Source organism: Diabrotica undecimpunctata, chromosome 2 (genome assembly GCF_040954645.1).
Source record: "Diabrotica undecimpunctata isolate CICGRU chromosome 2, icDiaUnde3, whole genome shotgun sequence".
Classification (NCBI taxonomy): Eukaryota; Metazoa; Arthropoda; class Insecta; order Coleoptera; family Chrysomelidae; genus Diabrotica; species Diabrotica undecimpunctata.
Window position 1 is genome coordinate 175633096 of NC_092804.1, and position 24388 is coordinate 175657483.

Below are 24388 nucleotides of genomic sequence, written 5' to 3' on the forward strand. Positions count from 1 at the left end.
CATTAGTAGGAATAAGCCACGACTAATGGAAGTGTTCAAACAAATTGATAATGAAGCAAGAAAAAGAGGTCGCAAAATAAACGAAGCAAAAACGAAGTATATGACAGTCAAAAGAATAATTGACAATGAAAATAATATCACAATAGACAACTATACTATCGAACGAGTGGATGCCTTTACATATCTCGGCACAGAAATCAATCAGAAGAACTCCGTAAGTAGCGAAATTAATGCAGGTATTTCCAGCAGGAATCGTACATACTATGCTGATAAAAGATTGATGACATCGAAATTATTAGACAAAAGAACCAAAATGACTATCTACAGAACACTGATTAGACCCGTAGTAACCTATGGATGTGAAACTTGGGTAATGACGAAAAAAGTTGAAGCCCAACTCAGGACATTCGAGAGAAAAATACTGAGGAAAGTATATGGCCCGGTACAAGAGGAAGATGGCACATGGAGAATCAGGAGAAACGACGAGGTTAATGAGTTAAATGAAGGTTATGACATTGTAAGATTTGTGAAAAGTCAAAGACTGTCATGGCTGGGACATGTGCAGAAACAAAACGATGCAAAAACAACAAAGAAAATGTTACAATGGAAGCCCATAGGAAGGCGAAAAAAAGGAAGGCCCAGAACGAGATGGTTGGATGACGTGGAAGACGACCTGAAAACAATGAACATAAGACAATGGAGAAGAAGGGCACAAGAGAGATCTGAATGTAAGGACATCGCCAGACAGGCAAAGACCCATCCAGGGTTATGATGCCAAAAGAAGAAGAATGGAAATAAAATACCCAGGAATTACACTGTCTACCTATGGAGACCTGGACAAAGAAGTGAGAGATCAACTACAAAAAGCAAATAAACTGACAGGATGCCTTAATAACACTATATGGCGAAACAGACACATGGACACTGAGAAGAAGTCAAGAGTTTATAAAGCCAGTGTAAGACTAATAATGACATATGCCTCAGAATCAAGACCCGACACAGCCACAACGCAAGGGCTACTGAAAACGGCAGAGATGAGAGTACTGAGAATAATTAGAGAAAATACGCTGAGTAATCGAAAGAGAAGCACTAGAAGAAAATGTAACGTACAATTTATAAATGAATGAACACAAAATAGAAAAAAGAATGGAATAACCACATAAGCAGAATGGAGACTGGAGGATCCGTGTCCTGAAAATATAAGATATAAGTCACTAATGGGTAAAATAAGTATCGGACAACCGCGCAAAAGATGAAGTGACAACCTTCCATAGAGATATTAATCTGCAAATGAACAAGCAGAATTGCTTATAAAGAGGAAGAAAAAGAAAAAGAATACAAAAAACTTGATTTGACCTTTATTAAAATCTATAAGATGGAAAACCCACCAAAGCCACTAAAAAAAACATTTTTCGGTTTTTTAAAGATGGCGCACTAACATCAGAGATATAGTTTTCGATCAAATACATAAAATAAAAACAAATTGGACCTGCAGCTACCTCCAAATAAATGTTATACGCTTTTTTTGAAAAAAAAAGCATTTTTTAGTTATGTACGTTCAACTTAAAGGTGTATAAAATTATATATATATTATATATATAGACAAATTGCATCTGGGTCTTATTTTTTACTCGCATAAAACGTACACATATGAAAAAATCGATTTAGTTTGTGTCAATATCAAAAAATATGATTAAACCCGCCAAAATCCTAAAAAACCGTCAAAAAAGGTTTTTAGGTGGACTTTAAGGTGTTTTCAATTTTTAAACATACACTTTTTAATTATACACTCTAGAGTACACAGAAAACTGGAAATGAACATCAATAATACCCAGTTTGGATTCCGAAATAGACTTGGAACAAGAGAGGCGTTGTTTGCACTGAACGTTATGTCTCAAAGATGTCTTGACATAAATCAAGATGTATTCATGTGTTTCATAGATTACAACAAGGCTTTTGATAAAGTGCGGCATGATCACCTAATCAGACTCCTAACAGAAAAGAATTTAGATAAACGAGACATCCGACTAATAGAAAATATGTACTACAATCAGAAAGCAGTAGTGACAGTAGAGAATAATACCACTGAAGAAATTGAAATAAAGCGAGGCGTGAGACAAGGGTGTATACTGTCACCAACCCTGTTTAATCTCTATTCCGAAGACGTAATAAATAGAACACTCTCTGAGCAATCCGTAGGTATTAAAATAAATGGTGTTAGATTAAACAACCTGAGATTTGACGACGACACCGTTCTAATCGCAGAAACACTTGACGAGCTACAGACATTGGTGAATAAGATAGTAGACTGTAGTGAAGAATATGGAATATCTTTGAACATAAAGAAAACTAAATTTATGGTAATATCGAAATCAACACAAAATGTCCAAAATTTATATTTACACAATGAAATTATCGATCGAGTTAGCAAATGCAAATATTTAGGCACTTTTATAAATGAAGACAACGATAGCTCAGCAGAAATCAAAATAATAATAGAAAAAGCCAGATCCATATTCACTAAAATGAAGAGAGTGTTCTGAGGAAGAGATTTGAGCCTTGAAATGAAACTTCGCCTGATGAGATGTTACGTACTTTCTGTGCTGTTCTACGGAATGAAGTCATGGACGTTGAAAAAGATTGATATCAAAAAATTAGAGGCATTTGAACTGTGGATGTATCGCAGAATCCTAAGAATATCATGGGCCGAGAGAGTCACAAATGTCGAGGTCTTGAGAAGAATGAATAAAGAAAAGGAAGTCATATTTACGATCAAAAAATATGAATGAATTTATGAACTGCTTCGAATAATTATGCAAGGGAAAATAGCAGGAGAAAGGTCCATAGGAAGAAGACGAAACTCCTGGCTAAAGAATCTACGGGAATGGTATAGCTGTAGCAACAACGGATTGTTTCGGTCAGCAGTTTCGAAAATACGTATAGCCCTGATGATCGCCAACCTTCGGAACGAAGATGGCACTTGAAGAAGAATTTTTAAATAATTTTAAGGCCCCATTTAGTTTAAAATATATATGAGCTATAAAAAACACCTTGATTTCATCTATTTTGAAGTATATAAAATGGAGAAAACCCACCAAAATCCCTAAAAAAACAGTTTTTATTTTTTTTTTAAGATGGCGCACCATATGAAAACATCTAAAAAAATCATGGATATAGTTTTTAATAGCATAAAAAACTGGACCTGCAGCAACGTCCGAAAAAAATTTATACGCTTTTTTTCGAAAAAAAAAGACTTTTTAGAATATGTGGATGGTCTCATGCCAGAGTGAACCAAAAGCCAAAATTGAAAATTTTCAGTACGACAGTTTAAAGTTATGAAGGTGTTATAAAATATACGCAATATGTTATAATCTCTTATAGGATATAAAAGGTTCTAAGACTATTCAAAAGAACATTTCTTTAAGACTTTTAGTAACAGCACATGATTTTGTCTACTTTTAAAGCTGTTTGGTCAGCATTTGCAGTACATGGTTCACTTTGGCAAACTTTTTAGCACTTAGTTCTGTCTGGCAGGAGAAGTATAAATAAATTGTTCTTTTTGTTTGTAATCAAGTTTATTAATACATCATTAAAACTAACAATACAAAAGAATTAAATTTTCAAGAATTATGAGTAATTAAATTATACAAATGTGTAAAAAAACTGACACAAAATTGGTGATGGCATGGTGGTACGAATTGCAAAAGTGATCTGATATCATTAAGTTTTGCTTGACTTAATTTTCTTCCTTCGGGGTAAAGAATGCTTAAGTTTAAAGAAGCTAGGTTTACAGGTCGGCCTTTCAATCTCTTATTTAGATTTACTGAATAAAATTGTATTTCTTTGTTATGTGTGTATTTAAATTCCATAACTCCTGGATGGTCTTGAGTAAATTTCATTTGTTTTATTTTTAACCATTCTACTTTTTGTTCATCTGAGTCTTTTTTGCGGTTTACCAGATTTTGTTTTAATGCATCCATACTCTTGAAATCCTCTTTTTCCATGCATACTACTTCAAATTTGTTCTTTTTAACTCTTGAGTTTGAAATTATGTTATGCCATTGTGTAGGCACATAAATTTCAGGATGATATTTCAACTTTTTTTCTATATCACCAAAATCGCTATCGTTTTGTAGATATGAATGTCCTGGCTCAGCAAACTTATGAACTACTTCCTTTATGTTTAAAGTAGGGGACTGCACTATGTACATCCATAACGCGGCAATATTAATGTTGCGGTTTTGGCCGCCACATGAGTCAGACCATGCAATCAATATGTCCTTATGATCATGGGTATTTATGAATTTTAAAATACATGATCCTATTTCCTGGGAACCTCGTGAGGCAGTGCTCTCATCCCAAACATGCATTGTCCCGACATTATTTTCAAAATTATGTATACCAAGATTGTAGCATGAAAGCTGCCTCTTATAGTAAACAACTCCTGTGGTTAGTTTAGGAAGAAGCATTACTTTCTGAAGATCAAAACTAATTACTGTAGCTTTCCCTTCTTTACTAATCTTAACGTCTTCATTTATTTCTGAGCGAGCTAACTGTACTTTTCTGTGGTGTAGTTCCTGGTTTAGTTTCTTAGTCTTTAACATTGCTTCATCTTTGTTTTCCTCAGCTGCCTTTATTTCAATGTTCAACCTGTCACATGTTTGACAGGTATCTTTTCGTGGAGATTTAAAACTAAGATTAAAATCACGTCTGAACACTTTTTCATAAAGCGATTGGCTTGGAACTTTGTCAACATTTCTCTCTCTTAAACTATCAACATAGAGTCTGTACATTAATGACAAATTTAAATTACAATCCAAGTATTTTTTTTGGGATTGAGTTCTACAGTAATGACTTACTATGGTAGGGAAACTTTGTATATGATTTTTTATTGACTCCATTGTGGACGGTGAAGATTTGTTATGAGGCACTTTTTTCCCTCTAAGATCTCTTAAATTTCCACTTTTTTCTTAAGCAAAGCACGATGTACTCTACTACTATTGATTTGTAATATTCCCATAAACATTTTTTTGCATACTTTAATATCTCCGTTTTCAGAAGGGATATAAAATTCACGATTGCCTGTTTTTTTTTTAATATTAGTGTTCTTACGACGTCTTATTATCGTTCTACATTTTACAGCACCACTTATTATGCTTGTTTGAGTTTCCCAAGACTGTGACTCGTTATAAAACAAATTAAAAAAACTTTCTTTTTGCTGTGCTGTAAGCTTATTTTGGCAGTTTATTTTGCAATTGCAGGAATAGTCATTAAAAGATTTAGAGTGTATGACAGTACCTGAAGTATTGATATATTCTTTACCAGCTGCCCTTTTTTGCTTGCGAATATTTTTTTTCCACTTCTTAGGATCAGATTTTCTCTTCTTGTCTTGAGGTTCTTCCTGCCCTCTGGTATTTTTTTCATCTGTAAAAACACAAAATTATTAATATTTTATATAAGCAAATATTTTACATTACTTTTTTATGTTATAACATAAAAATACTTTGAAACACACATTCACTATGCATAAGACAGACAATTTACGTTCTCTTTTGCCAAAGTGAACTATGTGATTTTAATTTTTTTTTACAATTCCAATATAAATTAATGGAATATATTGCTTCATTCTTATATAGATAGGTAAATACTATGTTCTTAGGTTGGTATAACTGCTCATATTTCACTAGCACTCCCAGTGGACACTGCAAGAAATAAATTTGCACATGGTTCACTTTGGCAAAAGAAACGTTCCAAAACATAACCAAACTTTGATAATGAAGTTTTATGGCAATAAATATTATTATCTTACCTGATTCTGTAATATCCGAATCAGAACTTGGATGGTAATCATCTGAAGACCCATTACTGAAATCAGCGTGTTCATCTTCACTAGAATTTCTATCAACAATGTCATGACGATGTGAACTATGTGCACGGGAAGCCATCTTGGACTGGATGATGGTTCACTGTGGCATATGACTACCAGTACTACCACCCTTTTGCTAAATAGAATTTACTAATTTCCAGCTGATGTTTTCTGTTATTCACATAGTTCGTTTTGGCATAAGTTTAGAACAAAAGTTTGCCTCATAATGGAAATGAAAAAGTTAAAACAAATAAAATGCACATAGTTCACTCTGGCATGAGACCATCCATGTACACTTAACCTACTGATTAGTAAAAAAAAGACAAGGTTTTTAAAAGCCTTAATTCTGCGTGTGAATATTTAAAAAAAATTTAAATTGATTGCATTTTACAAAAAAAATAATAAAAACGAAAAATTTTATTTTTATGGTGATAGGAGGTAGAGGGAGACTAGTGGTGGACTAAAATTGCGTTAAGACTTATTGTTTAATCACATAGAACGTAAAAAAATTAAAAAAAAAATGAAATCTAAGAGTGAGGGCATTTTGCCGATCTTAAATCTTCAAAACTTTTCAGGGATAAACAAATTGCAAGGATTTTAGTAAATAAACAACATTTCACTTAACTCGTTAACATCGGTTTTCAAATCGTTTGATGAAATAAATCGGTTGTAGTGATAAAAAACTACAGAGTAGTTGACAAGATGCAACAAATTCTTGTATTTCTAGTTATAATATAGAAAAATTGCCTAATACTATACGGTTAAAGTTATATATCAAAATTGATTCACCAATAGATCGTATCGTCTAATCGAATTACACAGTTTTTATCTTGATAAAAATTAAAAAATCTACCTTGAAGCGGTAGCTGGCAGCTTGCACCGAATGATCAATTTTGCCCTTAATTCAATTTTATATTAAATTTGTAATGACGTGGAATTAAGTTGGCGTCTTTTATTAGAGGTTGCCTCTGCTTATCACGTCGAGCACATCTTAAGGGAATCCTATAATTATATTACTTTCACAGGGTGATCGGTCCGTCCGACCAGGAATTTATGACAAAAAATGAAAGCGTAATTGAAATCCGGCGTCTGACTATAGCTCGGATGTTTTGTGCTCTTCTTTTTATGACTTTATTAATATTACTTCGTTTTGTTGGTAGATGATTTCTATGTAAAAGCATTTAATTAAATCTAAGTAGTACTTTGTTATCGTAGTAGTAATAAACAGTCTTAAAGCGCCAGTAAACGAAGCAACAATGGAACTGTCAAAATATATGATAGAAATATATGCGCCAATCTGGATTCTCTTTGATTACGGCTAAACTATGAAGTTTATAAAAAATGTTTATAACGAAACTAATATACAGGTAGAAAAAAATTATCTGACTATAGGACATTAAGATAATAGTAAAAATAGGAAAGAGCACACTGTTCAAGAGTGGGGGAACCAAGAAATATTTTGGAGTGGGATTCATGGTGCCGGAGAAAGTAAACAAAAATTTTCAAAAAACATCAGACAGAATATGTTACTTGAGAGTCAGAAGAAAGTATAGGAAGATAAGTTTCATTAATGTACATGCGCCCACTGAAAATACAGACTTAGAAACCAAAACAGAGTTTTACGAAAAGCTAAGCACCCTAATAGGAAATATATACAGGGTGTTTCAAAAAAAGGTAACCCCGTCTCTAGGGTAGGTAAAAAACTGAAAAATTAGTAAAAAATTTTTGTAACGCCATCCGTTTTCAAGATACAGGACGTTGAAGAGAAAAAATTTACGCATTTTTTACGATTTTGCCGAAACTACTGGCAACATTGTAATGAAATCTTATACGAATATGTTTTGGTAGCTGATACATCCCATGAATTTGTTTTTATATTTGATTCTCATAGAGGGCGCTAGTTACACGGATCGTACTAAGTATTAGTTAATATAACTTTTTTAAGAGTATAATTATTAATCAAAATTTCAAGTAAACTTAAACATCATTCAATTTTACACGAAAAAGGTACTCTTTGTAAAACTCGATACTGTGTACCGTTTTCGGAATATTTTGATTTGAAAATTATGAAGTAATAATTGATGCTGGTATAAAATAGTTAGTAATTAAACAAAACTCACAAGAAGAAAATTAAATTAATGACTAAGAACATAAAATAAAATTCAATTACAGTAAGTTTTCAAAATGCTCTCCGTTTTCGCGAATACACAAGTCTATTCTTTTTTCTAAAGATTCCATTAACCTTCTAAACGGTAGGGGATCAGCTATGATGTCATTAAATTGACGTTGAATTCTTTTTTACAATTCTTGGCGTGAATTTACTTCTGTAGCATAGACTTTTTCCTTAATATACGACCAAACTGGGTAGTCTAAAGGGTTAAAATCGCATGACCGAGGAGGCCAATGAATCGGAGCTTTTGCACCTCTACCAATCCATCGATTCGGAAAATGATTACTCAACCAATTACGACACCTTCTACCAAAGTGTGGTGGAGCTCCATCGTGCATAAAAAATAAAGATCTTCGCTCGTTTAGCGTTAAATCTTCTAATATCTCGAATAAGGAATTGTTTAAAAAATGAAGATATATATCACCATTTAAATTTCCAGGTAGAATATGATAACCTATTAATTTGTTACCTAAAGTTGCTGCCCAAACATTAACTTTAAATGAGTGTTGCTAATGTGATACCCTTTTGACTCGTGGATTCTCATCACACCAGTAGTGTGCATTATGGGAGTTAAACATACCTTGTCAGAAATGTCAATGTCACTTGGAGAAAATAGAGGTATACCTATTAGAACTTTATCATTACTACCAGCATCAATTATTACTTCATAATTTTCAAATCAAAATATTCCGAAAACGGTACACAGTATCGAGTTTTACCAAAAGTACCTTTTTCTCTATGAGAATCAGATATAAAAACAAATTCATGGGATGTATCAGCTTTCAAAACATATTCGTATAAAATGTCATTACAATGTTGCCAGTAGTTTCGGCAAAATCGTAAAAAATGCGTAAAATTTTTTTTTCTTCAACGCCCTCTATCTTGAAAACGGATGGCGTTACAAAAATTTTTTACTAAGCAAACCCCAATTATTTTTCAGTTTTTTACCTACCCTAGAGACGGGGTTACCTTTTCTTGAAACACCCTGTAGAAATACGATATAAAGATAATAATTGGCGACATGAATGCGAAAGTTGGAAAAAAGGGAATATATAGAAAAATAACAGGGGGACGAAGTTTAAATAAGGAATCAAATAAAAACGGGAAAAAGTTAATAGAATTTGCTTCAGGGAACAAAATGAAGAAAGCTAGCACAAGGTTTGATCACAAAGACATTTATAAGGTAACATGGACTTCTCCCGATGGAAAAATAAAAAATCAGATAGATCATGTCCTAATTGAAAGCAAAAATGATAAGGTAATAATCGATTGCAGGAGTTACAGAAGGGCAGATACCATACACTGACCATACACTAGTGACCATACACTAATAATAGCAAAACTAAAACAAAAACTACCAATAATACCAAAACCTGTTAGAGACAGATTAAATCACCAATGACCGCGCCTTCAAGAGAAGCAGGCTGTAAACAGACTAGAGGATGAAATATATAAAAAACTAGAGAATCCAGTCAAACAGGATATAGATGAAGAATGGCAGACCCTACAGACAGCCATGTCGGAAGCAACGGAAAAGTGTATAAAAAGAGAGAATATAAAAAGGCGGCAAGACTGGTTCGATGAAGAATGTAGGAATTTTTTGGCAAGAAGAAACAGGGCAAAACTACAAAGAGATAAAGAAAATACCCAAAATGCGTTCAAAAACTATGTGACAAGAAGAAGAGAAGTGAAACGAATTTGCAAATAAAGAAAAGAGAATATCTAGAAAAGCAATTAAAAACATAGAATAAGCCTACATAAACAAAGAGATAAAGAATTTCTACCAAGAAGTCAAGAAATGTGAAAATATAAAAAGTTTTAACGGCAGTCATAAAAGATAAAATCGAAAAAGCGAACATGGCAGATGAACAACAAGGTTTCCGGAAGAACCGCAGCACAATAGACGCAATTTTTATTATCAGACAAATAATAGAGAAGTCTATTGAATATGGAAAACCAGCATACATGTGCTTTGTAGATTTAAAAAGTGCTTTTGACAGCGTGAAGCAAAATGACATCTTAAATTTATTACAAGCTGAACAAATCAGATAATAAGGACAATTATTAAAATTAACAAGCACAACAAGACCAGAGTTATAATGCCAACAGGGGAAACAGAATGCATAGAACTAAAAGGAGGAATCCGCCAAGGAAACTCGCTCAGCCCATTGTTATTCAATATGGTGATGAATCAAATAATTCACGAAGTAAGAAAACGACACGGATACTACATGCGAGCGCATTAAATCACGATACTATACTATGCCGATGATGCAGTACTAATTGCTGATAAGGAAGATGATTTACAAAGGCAGCTCCACACCTTTAATATCACAGCAAACAAACTTAATATGAGAATATCAGTAGAAAAAACTTAATGTATACTGATCAGTAAAGAACCGCGTAGATGCAAACTAGAAATAGACGGCAAAATTGTTGAACAAGTAATGAAATTCAATTACCTAGGAGTAGAGATCAGTAGTGACAGGGATATAAGAACAGAGACCACAAGGCAAGCATCAAAAGCGGCAAGAGTAAGTGGTTGCCTCCGAGAAAGCATATGGAAAAACAAATATCTGACGACAGAAAGCAAAATAAAAGTATAAAAGACAACAGTTAGACCAATCCTAACATATGCAGCGGAGACAAGGACCGATACAAGAAAAACGAAACAACAAATCAACAATATCGAAATGAAAGTATTAAGATCAATAGCGGGCATATCATTAAGATACATACAAACCAACAGAAGTATACGCGAACAATGCAAAATTCAAAATATTAACAGGTGGATAAAAACAAGAAAAAAATACTGAAACGAACATGTAAACCGAATGGGACCAGATAGATTAGCGAACATCTGTAAAAACAACAAGCCATATAGCAGAAGACCCGTTGGAAGGCCGCCAAGAAGGTGGAAAGATAATGTACAGTCAACAACGACTGAAACAGAATAAGAGGCAGACAAACAGGAGTAATCCTAGTCGCACGAAGAAAAAGAAGAAGTAAAGAAATCCAGAGAAACTGCAAAGAATAATCCATAGTATTGCAGAAACAAACAAGGCTTACTTCTAGGCGAAACAACAGAAAAATTAAACAGAATATTTTGAAGATCTATTAAAATACAGACCAACAAAAGGAACTTGAGGGAAATAAGAATTGGAAAGAAGATGAAGAAGGGACGTGCGAGGAACTAACTCTGAATGAAGCCAAAGAAATACTAAGAGACCTAAAAAATAACAAATGTGCAGAAGGAATTGGTATCCCAGCTTGTAATTACGTTAATATCAATAGGTTGTCTGTTGTTACTTGAAATTATTTTATTGACCAAGACCATGATAAAAATCGATAAATTGCTAGCTGTACTACTTTTTTTGATTTCCAAACTAGAGTAGTTTGGTTTATTTGAGTTTATTGAGTTGAGGTTCTGAAGGTCCAAAGGGGAATGGAAATGATGGTTTGTGGACAGGGGATTGGTTAGTAGGAGAGTTTAATTTTCTTTGCTTTTTAGTTGGAGGTGTGGCACTCGCATTAGTGTGTTGGGAACAGGTATTATTTTAATTGCCATTGACATTTGGCGAGATTTGATTAGGCTGAGATAGTGATATACGTTCGCTGTTGAGAAGTTCTGAAACATTTTTGACATAATTTGTTAACGGTGAAAAGGAGTTGTGACTTACTAAACTGGATAATGAATTTTCAGATATTTCTTTGGCTTCTTTAAATGAGTTTTTTGCTCTATCATTATATTTTTAATTTTTTTCTGATTGCTATAAGAGGAACACTTTTTTGAGATAGATACATGATCTCTGCTTTTACAGTGTGTACAAAAAATCAAATTTTTATCACAATTGTGTTTATCATCTTTGATTTAACCGCAATTTATACACCTTTCTTTAGTACTGTTACAATGTTTAGATAAGTGCCCATATCTTTAACATTTGTAACCCTGGGTTACTTTTCCTACAAACTGTTCAACCGAAAAAAAAACTCGATTAAAAGCTATGAGATTTGGTAAAATATTCCCCTCAAAAGTAACGACAATAGATTTTTTAGTTACAAATTCGACTGTTTTGTCTTCTTTTTGGGCTTTCCTATTTAAACAGGTTGCTGGTCGTAGACACTTTGTCTCAGGACCAGCAACCTCATTACGTTGTCATGTCATCAATTTCACTTGCAACTTTAACATCATCACATATACTATCGAATAATGTATTCTAAATTTAAATTAATAACATTTAACAGGTTTTTACCCAAATATTTAGTAACTCAAAACATGTACACCTAGTAAGTATTAACCACATTTTGTATTAACCTTGGTCAAAATTTTAAATTTCACGTTTTATGTAATTAGTGGTTATATACTTTTAGGACACACTGATGATGGAATATAGATTCCGAAAACGTTTTGTGATGTAGCTCGATTGGGTATTTTAATTATATACCTTTTATAAAGGATTTTAAATTAATTTTTTAGTTTGCAACTGTTCCATATGACATTCAGTGGGCACAAGTCGTTATCTGTGACTGTTTACCTTCAGCTCCTTTATCAGTTGAATTTTTTACAGGATATGGTTAAGTCAGAACGCAAAAATTCGCCAAGTTGTGGTCGATGAAAGGCCAAGTTCCTGTAAGCGATGTAAAATCGACAGTCCTGGATGCCTCTGAACAAGATATGCCCAAAACAGCGGATATGTTTTGGGTATATCTTATTTTTTTGTCGATGTACGGATGTTTATTGATTGTTTATTGAACCAGCTGAGTCAAATTTGTCCACCATACTGCCATTAGTCTTCTCGGTAGGACGATTATGGCAAATCAACACCTATTTTGATCAAATACTTGGCAAAACTGAATCAGTCCGAAAGGAAAAACCAGTCAACAATATGAGTGTTTCAAGACAGGCCAAAGTCAACAAAGGCAGTCTGCTCTCACTGCGTTGGTAAATAAAACATGGTGGCGAGTTTTTTTGAAAATAGGAATTTGAAAATAGAAAACATTTTGCTACTATTTAGTTGGAGAATGGTAGAACCGTTAATGTTAAATGATATGTAAATATTTGTTTGCTAGAATTGATTGACAAACTTCGCAAAAACAACCGAAATCGCATCCTCTTACATTTGGACAATTCTAGCTCTCACACCTATGTAAAGATAAAAAACGATTTGGTGGGCCTACAAATGGTTTCGTTTCCGGGATTCTTATGTCGGACTGGTATAAATGCTTTGACAATTAGTTAGTTCGAATGCAAAATTATTGATCTTAAAGGAGAATACTTAACAATAAAGCTAATTTCTATCAAAAATATGTTTTGCTTGTAATAATTGTGCAATTTTATTGCACACCTCGATATATCAAAATTATTTTTGAAAAATGTATAAATAATAAACTATAACACATCTTTGCATAAAAAATTACAGTAGAAAAGATATGATTATACCAGCAAAAGGACTTACGCTGTCAATCAATCACTTTACTAAAAATGAACCTATCATTTTGAACGTATCATTACCAGTAAAGCTTTTGTATTATTTTTCTATGCTTCTAATTATTTTAAATACACTGGTTTAAAAAAATACATTTAATAAATTTTCGAGAATCGTCTGTTTAAGTTTTTATTCTAAGTACAAAAAAACGGGCTTCACGCAGGATATTCCGGATTTGAATCCTTGTTGTTCATCTGATAAAGTTGTTAGTTTATTGATTTTGTTGGTTAGGACTTTTCTGGTAAGCTTAAGTGCGGTGTTTAGTAGATTTATACCTATATAATTGTTGGAGTTTTCTTTATCTCATTTCTTGAAAATTGGTATCATTATCATGTTTCTTCATGCGTTTGGTATCCTGCAGTGGAATATTAGTTTTTGTACAAGTTTTATCATCACTAAGGTTATACTTTCTCCTCCGTGTTTTAGAAGCTCGTTGGTTATTCCGTCTGGTCATGGTGACTTTCTATTTTTGAGTGAATTTATGACTATCTTTACTTTCTGCAAACTGATTTCTATTTCGTGTCTTCCACGAGCTTTCCATTCTTTTTGTAAACTGTTCCGAGTGTTCATTTCTTGTTCTTCTTTGTTTCATTTCGTATTCTTCTATAGGTGTCTTGGGATTCTGGAGTATTTAATGTTTTGTACTTCGTGTAGGCCTCTCGTTTCTCTTTGCAGTTCTATTTTATTTCTTTTCTGAACCATGGTGTATTGTTGTTGTTTTTTCTGTTCAGTATGACTTTGCGTTTTCCTAGAGCTTCTGTTGTGTCTTCTTCAATGTTGTTTTTAATTTTCTCCCAGCTCGCGTTTATATCTTCGATGTCGTCTATTTGTTTCAGCTGTATGTTCTGTGCTAGCTTCCTTTGGTATATTTCTCTTGTAGAGTCCATTGTGCTGTTTATATGTATTATTCTTTCGGAGATATAACGACAGTATTGGATTTCACAAATGTCTATGTTTTTATTTATACGTTCTTCTATTAGGTATCTCTTGGTCTTTGTTGTTGAAAGAAATAATGTTTCGACAGAAACCGACCCAGGGAGAGTCTGACCAAGTTACGGCTCCGACTACACCTGTCAATACGTGCTCAACACAAGAAAAGAAATTCTAAATCAATTTATTAGAAGAAGACTCAATAAAAGAACTATATAAGCGAAGATAGGACCAAAAGCTAGAAGAGTTTCGGTATGAATCATTAGAACAAACATACGAATACATAAAAACCTGCATGAAGACAGCAGCCCTAGAAGCTCTTGGAGAAGTGGACCAAAAATACACTCACGAAACTACGAAATTAACCGAAGACACACTAACATGCATAAAAGAGAAGAAAGAACTCCATATAAAATACCTGAACACAAATAACTATGAGGACTTGGAACTATACAGGAAAAAAAATAAAGAAGTGAAAAGAAAAGTGGCAAATGAAAAAAATGAAAAATGGGAAAAACATGCACAAAGATAGAACAGCACATAGGAGGAACGAGAAATTCAGAGTCATGGCGCATCTTAAAGTTGCTCCAAAGAAATAAGACAGAAAAAATCAAGATCGGTCAAATCAAAGAAAACGAATGGCAAGAATACTATAAAAAATTGCTAACCGAAGACCGCCCCGAATTCAAAGAATAAGAAATAGACGGAATAGAAATCTACACACATGACGAAATCGAATTAAGCCTAGCTGAGGTAAAAAGAACGATCAAAACTCTAAAGAACAAAAAAGCAGAAGGTCCCGGCGGAATACCAAACGAATTGATAAAAAACGGATCGGAAAAGTTATTCCGTATGATACATAAAATGTTTGAGAGAGCACTGAATGGAGAAGACTTACCGGCAGAATGGACTCAAGCATATATGACATCAATATACAAGAAAGGAAATAGAAAAAACTGCCAAAAATATCGGGGAATCAGCATTATATCGTCTATAGGCAGACTGTATGGAAAGATCATAAAGGAAAAATTAGAAATATATATACAAGATAAAATCGGAGAAGACCAGGCAGGTTTCACAGCGGGGAAAGAATGCTTAGATCACATTTACACGGTCGAACAACTAATAGAAAAAAGAATGGCCAAAAATAGACCCGTCCATCTGGCTTTTGTTGATTTAAGAAGGTATATGACTCAATACCTAGAACCAAGCTATGGGAAGCAATGGAAGACATCGAAGTTCCACGAAGATTAATAAACGCGGTAAAAGCACTGTACAAGAATAACGAAGTAGCTATCAAAACGGGCAATAGAATATGCAGTCCATTTAAGACGACAAATAGACTACTACAGGGTTGCTCCACAGCCCCCACCCTGTTCAAAATATTCCTGGAAAAAACCCTGAAACCATGGAAAAGAAAGTGCGAAGGAATGGGTATACCAGTAAGGAACGAATATCTATATACGCTAAGTTTTGCCGACGACCAAATAGTGATCGCACAAGATGAGGATGACCTCAGTTTTATGATGAGAAAACTGGAGCAGGAATATACAAAGAATGGGATGGAAATAAACCTAAAGAAAACTGAATACCTAACAACGGAGAATACAGAAATAAAACAGCTGGAAATAGACGAAGGTGAACAAATCAAAGGAACAGACAAGTATAAGTATTTAGGTTTCATAATATCAAACAGAGGAACAACAGAGGAAGATATAAAAAATAGACTAGGACAAGACATGACAAGAAGTATCCTCACTTATGGGTGTGAAAATTGGACAATAAATAAGAAAACCAAAAACAAAATAAGAGCAACAGAGATGGAATTCCTAAGGAGAAGCTGCAGAGTAATAAGAAGGGATAGAATAAATAACATGGAGATTAAGAGGAGAATGGAAATGAACTCCGACAGAATAGACTACATCGAACAGAAGAGGTTAACCTGGTACGGACATGTCAGAAGAGCAGACCAAAATCGGTGGATAAATAGAATAACAGAGTGGAGCCCGATAGGAAGAAGAAAGAGAGGCAGACCCCGAAGATCTTTCAGAGATGAAGTGGACGAAGCAATGAGTAGAAGAAACCTACAGGAAAGGGACTGGCTAAAAAGGAAAAATTGGAGAAAACGGTTGAGTGAAGGAATACAGTGAAAATTGTGGAAATCCTTGTATATATATATATATATATATATATATATATATATATATATATATATATATATATATATATATATATATATATAGAAATAATGTTCCATGTTGCTTATTTGATTGTGGGCTTATTTTTCCTTCTCATTTTCCTTTTCTTTGCGTGGTTCGTCATCTTAGGTTCCATCTGGTTTCGAGGTATTATATCGGTTTTTTGAGCCTTGTTTTCTTCTACAATGGCTAGGATGCTAACCTGGCCCATCAACTTCCCTCTTTTATTCGGGCTTGGGACCGGCTATGGGTATAACGCGGCTTCTGAGCTACTTAATCCACACAGTCCTCACGCTCGTAATATCCAGGCAGAGTTCCAAAAAGTGTATAAAGTTCCAAATTTTATCGCCTACTCCATAGACTCGTTCGTTAACTCCTTAAAATATGGTCCTCAATACTTTTCTTTTAAATATTCGTAGTAAGTCTTCATTTCTCTTCGTTATCGCCCATATTTTCTATCAATAAGTGAGTACAGAAGAACTTGAGGCATTAAAAAAGGGAAATCAAACAAGAAAATTCTATAAAAATCTAAATAAAGCAAGAAAAGAATTTAAACCAAGGATCGGACTATGTAAGGATAAGGAGGGGCATATACTCAATACAAAAGAAGAAGTATTAACAAGGTGGGTGGAACACTATAAAGAACTGCTTACTATCGAAGTAGAAGATCCAAATCAACCACCCCCAGGAGCAAACAACAATACACCATTGGAGCCTCCATCAATTCAGGAAGTACGGGATGCAATAAAACACCTAAAAAATAATAAATCTCCAGGAAGTGATGGTATACCCGCGAAACTTATTAAATGTGGAGGTGCTACTCTGACTAATCATATATATAAAATCATACTGAGAGCCTGGAAGGAGGAACAAATCCCAGAAGAGTGGTGTATTGGGATCGTTTGCTCGCTACACAAAAAGGGAATTAGAATGTAGAAACTATAGGGGAATAACCCTCCTTAATACAGCATACAAAATATTTTCAAGTATTTTATATGGTCGCCTGAGTAAATATTCAGAGGAGCTTCTTGGCGAATATCAAAGTGGTTTTAGGCCTGGTTGATCAACAACGGACCAGATCTTTGTGCTAAAGCAAATACTGGAAAAAACCAATGAATTCAATATCGACACATACCATCTTTTCGTAGATTTTAAATCGGCCTATGATAGTGTCCTAAGAAATAAATTGTATGAAGCCATGGATGAATTCCACATCCTCGATAAACTGATAAGATTGGTTAAGGCTACAATGCGTAAATTTGTTTGCAAAGTCGAAATACAGGGCGAACAATCACAGGCATTTGAAACGCATGTTGGGCTGCGACAGGGAGATGCGCTGGCGTGTCTCCTTTTCAACATAGCTTTGGAAAAGGCGGTCAGGGATGTCCAAATAGACAGCAGAGGAAACATTTTTAATAAATCATCCCAAATTTTGGCATATGCAGATGATGTTGATCTAGTTACCCGCACAACACGCAAGATAGAAGAAATGTATACCACCTTGTCAAACGCCGCAAAAAATATGGGCCTGTAAGTAAATAAAAATAAAACTAAGATAATGGCATCAACACCCAACAATAGAGCCAGAAACATCGGCCACCAATTCACGGTTGATAATTCTACCTTTGAAGTGGTGGACAAATTCACATACTTAGGCTCCTTGATTACCAAGGAGAACGTCATGACGGAAGAAATCAAGCGAAGAATAATCCTAGCAAACAAATGCTATTTTGGACTGAGTAGACATATGAGAAGCAGAAACTTAAGCCAAAAAACAAAAATAACCATATACAAAACCCTTATACAATCAGTGTTGACATATGGGTCGGAGACCTGGACCATTTCCAAGGCAGATGAAAATCTCCTGCTTATATTTGAACGAAGGATCCTGAGAAGAATATTTGGTGGCATCTGTGAAAATGGTGTTTGGAGAAGGAGGTACAACTACGAGATATATCACAGATATAAACATATATTTGGTGGTAAAGACGTAATATCCTTTATAAAAATAGAAAGACTAAGATGGGCAGGACATCTGGCAAGATCACAGCAGAACAACCCTCCTAGAAGAATCCTTATGTCACAACCTGTGGGAAGTAGACATAGGGGTAGACTAAAACTCAGATGGAGGGATGGTGTAGATGAGGATGGTAGACAAATAGGCGCAGCAAACTGGCAACAGTTGGCAATTGATAGAACTGACTGGCGCAATAGACTTGGGAAGGTCGAGGCTCTTTTATAGGGCTGTAGCACCAATGATGATGATGAAGTGAGTATAGAGCATATTACTGTGTTCTAAAATTTGTATTTTGTTGTTCTTGCTATACTTCTCGCGATTAGTTGAGGGCCTAGACCTGTTAGTATGTAGTTAGCTAAAAACTATATTTATCATTCGACTAAATTTAATAACGACACATTTGCATCTTCGAGAAAGAAATAACTATATTGGATTGGTTTATCTAGTATAAAGTTCACTGAGATTATAATATTGAGATACTAAAGGAAAATAAGGATGCAACAACTTCTATTTTGAACTATATAAATCCAACAACTGTGGTTTTACAAAATATTTAATAACATCATGTATATGCTTGTATTTATAATGACACGATGGTCATGGTTTATATATTAAAAATTTTATACCCAATAAAAGATTTCTGAAAATATAAAACCATAAAATACTCGCCCCCAAACACAGCTTGGCGATGTTGCTGTTATTCGATATATCAATATTTTATTGGGTCTGCGAGACAATACTTTCCGCCAATTTGGTAGCTCAATATCAACCCGAATAGAAACGACAGAACGTTGATCCAGGAATATTAAACTGAGAACAATTGCTTCTCCCCAAACATGCCTTTGTTTAACGCGTATGCTCAAGCCCGTTCTTGACCCTCCGGCTTTCAAACAGAATATAAAAAAATGGCTGTATTGAAAAGTAGATGCAACTAGAAATGTGGTTACGGTGTAGTTATCTATTGTTGAAAATTTTCAATAGTATTTTGAGTTTTTGGCTTGAACAGTTCGCGTATTTAATAATCAAACAGAAATTTATAAATGTTTAAGAGCTCTTGTTGAGATTTGCGTTTATATAGACACAATGGCCACAACATTTTTTTACTACACCGGTACCAATATTATACATTTGACCATCGACAAGTAAACATCGTATCAATAGAAAATAAATTAAGCCATAATTACGCTTAATAAGGTAAACTTAAAACCTATTGTTAGAGTGTTTACTTGCAAAATTAAAATTCTATTGTGATAAGGTATAAAATTTTTTACATTCGCAACTGAATAGTGAAACTGTTAAATAGACATTTAATTTATCACTTTTAAAGTGGTTGCTTGAAAACTGCATCAAGCTTACCAAGCTAAATATATAAGGCAAGATTTAGAAAATAAGGGATTTAACACCTTGACTGTGCTGTGCTGTAGTAAAATGGGTCAAACCGTCGCATCTTGCATCGCCCAACAAAGTGGGGCGCCACGCAAGATGTCCTGGTAGCAACATACAAAACCTATGTCCGGCCGATATTAAAATATGGGAGTGAAGCTACAATAACTGCGAGTACAAACACCACCTCCAAGCTTGAAGTCGCCCAGAACACTGCCCTTCGCGTCATCACCGGTGCTACAAAATCAACACCGATTACATCAATGGAAGCCCAGACCGGTATTGAACCAATACAATGCCGCAGAGAGCAACACGCGTTAACCTTCTGGGAAAGGCAAAGACGAATACTTTCACAAAAATGGGACGAATATAGACAAGCAGTCTCACGTCTTAAAACACAAACCACTCCGCTTACAGTAGCAAACCAAATCATGGAAAAATACCACATTGTCCTGTCGGAAGCCGCCCCCTTCCCAGCGCAAACCACACTGGCCCGCTGTCTACCAAACACAGAATTACTGCTTGAAAACCATAACGACCCGAAGCACTTATCGTCAGACATTGCCCTAAGGAAAGCCGCCCTAGAGACGATACACACCAAGTACCCAGCACATGAGTGGCTCCACATCTACTGCGATGGATCCTCGATGCCGGACTCGGGAAGAACAGGAGCAGGATATGTCTCAACGTTCTTCAAAGGCTCTATAGCTGTGGGTGCCCCTCTCACCAACTACGACGGCGAAATTGCTGCTATCCACGAAGGTGCAAAAAAATCTTGAGAATTTCCAACACCCCCAAAAAGTTGCCTTCTTCATCGACTGCCAAGCCGCAATCCTCGCCCTGTCGACAAATCGATACACCGACTGTGCCAAAACAATATCTTGCCGCATCCAACTATCGAACTTGATGGAAAAAGGGTGGCTGATTACTCTACAATGGATCCCTAGTCATGTCGGTGTTGAAGGAAATGAAGCGGCGGATGAACTTGCAAAAGAAGACACTACTCTTCCACAGCCCCCTAGCTTCCAATCGTACACAGCAGCAAAGTCCACCATTAGAAGAGGAATCAAAGCGAAGATAAAAGAGCAGCAAATACAAGCCGGTGCTGGAAAATCTTGGGCCCACCTAATAGAGTCACCAATCCCTCGCAACTTGCCGAGACCCATTAGTGTAGCCGTGTTCAGAACAACTACGGGGCATGACTACCTGGCCTCCCATCTACATCGCATCGGCGTCCGCTAAAATGACAACTGTCCACTATGTGATCAGCCCCAGATGGATGCTGCTCACCTTCCAGAGTGCCCAGCCCTGAAAACAGACCCACCCGAGGAGGATGAAGATCGCCTACGAGAAATGGCTCGTCTATACTGGTCAGCGCGCCACCAAATGGCTAACATGCCAAGGGTGGGCGTTGGCTAGTAAGTAAGTAAGTAAGTAAGTCGCATCTTGCGGTAGAGGTAAAAATGGTATTTGTACTTCTTTTTAAGTGTAACAAATAGCTATCGATAGCAAATTTTTAATTCTCGCTACCGACGTCGGTAATATGAAACATGCCTCCGGAGACACGTGCCGCACATAAACAAAAATTTATTGTTACTAGGCGTCACAGACCCCGGGAGGCATGTGCCTTTGTCATTCGTTTTAACTTGTTGGTGCTTGTCGCTGTATATATATTAAGTTTCAGTTTATTGTAGTTCATTAAAGTGTAAGCAGTACTTGTTAAAATGTGAAAAAGGGCAAGCTATATGGTTGATATAGTGAAACAAAAGTTGATAGAAGTTGCAAATGAGCAAACAATCAGTGATCATAAAAACTTTGGAGAGAGTTCTGAAACAAATACTCTTTTAAATAAATTACATGATAATATAGGTCATAAAAATTTTAATAATAAAACCAAACAACAGTTCATACGAAAAGAAATAGAACCGAAATGGATAGCGAACATGCTGATGAACTCGATATGGAGAATAAGCAGACAGCAACTCAATCTTTATCTGATGCCAACAGTATCGAAGATCCCTTTGGCAGTGACTATTCATTGCTAGGTAAAAGTTATTTTCCTAAATCTTCTTCATCTTCTGATTTAAATTCTTCTATTGATAGTAATGACGAAATTATTACTACACCATATGAGCAAGTTCCATCAGATCATAATGAACAGAGTGCTGAGAATAGTAATAGTTATGAATGGTGTAATTTAGAAGAAGATGTAGATAGTGACGATTTTGTAGTAAGAAAGAATACATTAGTTGGTATTGAACCACATGCGGTACAGAAACCAATAGAAGTTTTTAGTTATTTCGTAACTGATAAAATATTGGATGTTATTGTTAATGAAAATTTTTGCTGTTTAACAAATAAGTATGCGACACTTAAGAAAATCCAGGTTAAATTTATGGATAGCCACAAACAAAACTAAAGTCTGTTGGTTTATACCGCTTTAGTCTGCGCACTTCACCACTAACACCGAACAGCTCACTCGCGAGCGCATTGGAATGCATACTACTTAGTCTTTTTTTGTATTTTCTGCCAACGTTGGACATTTCTTCCTTAATAGTAGAAACTTTTGTAATATAAGAAAACCTATCGCCTAATTGGACACGTACCGAGAGCATTTACTGTCGTCCGTAGACCTTTATGTTAAAATCTTTAAAGAATTTCTGAGAATTACTAGCTGTGGACCAAGAAATATTGACCGAAGACACTACTAACCCAAAATTTACACCAGGTGCTTTTTTGGGATGCATTAGACGCTTCTAGATCTGACCTAGATTGGTATCGTTCCAAATTCGGCCATTTTATTTGTTAAGGAGCCATTCATCCAAATGGCGTACCCAAATTTTTTAAAAATTGACAGAAACTTTCTCATGTAAACAAATTTAGTGACAACCTTTATATTTTTCATAATTTGTAAATTGCATAAAAATATGAATATATACATACAAGTAATTTGATCCATTTTTTAATGCGTATAAAAATAGACTTTTTGTTTGTTTTTTTAAAACTCATTACATCGTTAATGGGCTGTCCGTTTTAAATTTCCATATTATTCAATTTGTTATAGTAGTTTTTATTTTAATTATTTTTTCATTGTAATAATTCTTTTAATTCTATTTTTGGAAACAAGCAATAATGTAACACGTAACCTATAAAACCCTAAATTTTGGAGGAAGCGCTTGGTGGAAAATATAATATCGTCCACCAAAATTTACTGCCGAAAAATAAAGTTGTGATAGAATTAATATAATTCAATCTAAAAAATATTAGATGGAAAAAATTCTACAAAAATATAACTCGGTGGTGATGAAATTATATTAATATTATTGTAACCAATAAAGTTCTTCTTCTTCTTCTTCTACTTCTTGGAGATCTTACGATCTGTTTAATTCTGAAGCTGCCTCTGGTTAATTTCCTGAGAGATAGATTGCCAACTATCCCTCCATTTTTTAGGTGGTCTTCCTGGAGGTCTTGAACTAGGCGGGTTATTTTCTAGGGCAATTTTTGGGAGTCTATTCTCATCCATTCGTCTTACATGACTGTACCAGATCCTTTTACGCTGCCTTTCCCATCTTACAATATCTTGAATTTTGCATTGCTCTCTAACGTTTGTATTTCTCACCCTGTCTCTTCTTGTTTTGCCCACTATTGTTCTTAGAGTTTTCATTTCGGCAACCCTAAGCATCTGTTTCGTTTTGTTGGTATTTTCGCGCACTTCTATGCCATATGTCATGATCAGTCGTATGCAAGTCTTGTCGATTCTAATTTTACTATCTGTGCGCATATAAGGATTTGACCAGACTATCTTCCGCAGATATCCCGACAATGCGGATGCTCTGTTGATCTGACTCCCTAGGTCCTTTACTGGATCGTGTCTGTTTGATATATCTATGCCCAGATATCTGAATTGCATCACCTGTTCTATGGGGTTGTTCCCAACCACTATCTTACATCTGAGCGGATCTTTTGCTATTGTCATACATTTAGTTTTGTTGATAGAAATGGTCATATTTAGTTGGCAGCTTATTTGAAAGAACTGAAAGAGCTGTCTCTGAAGATCATCTTCTGATTCGGCAATAATTGCTGCATCATCTACGTAACACACCTTACCAATTTTTTTATTGCCCATTCTGTATCCGAGATTGAGAGAAGTTACTTTGTTTATAATTTTGTCCATGAGTAGGTTAAACAAGAAGGGGCTTAAACTGTCGCCTTGTCTAATCCCTCCCGGTGTTAGAATATTTTCAGTGAATTGGTCTCCTGCTCTAACTTTGGTTACATTGTTGTTATTTAGGTTATGGACTAACTTTGGTATGTTGGTTATCAATAAAGTTAAATGCA

General features: G+C 34.9%; 1 protein-coding gene across 1 annotated transcript; it reads right to left on the minus strand.

The window, feature by feature from the left end:
* Positions 1–4951: 4951 nt before the first annotated feature.
* LOC140433997 (uncharacterized) lies at positions 4952–6147 on the minus strand. Its single transcript, XM_072521966.1, has 2 exons — positions 5810–6147; positions 4952–5424 (listed from the first exon to the last, which is right to left on the minus strand). The coding sequence occupies exons 1-2, from the start codon at positions 5943–5945 to the stop codon at positions 4952–4954; spliced, it is 609 nt and encodes a 202-aa protein (XP_072378067.1). The 5' UTR covers positions 5946–6147.
* Between the last annotated feature and the right edge of the window lie 18241 nt (positions 6148–24388).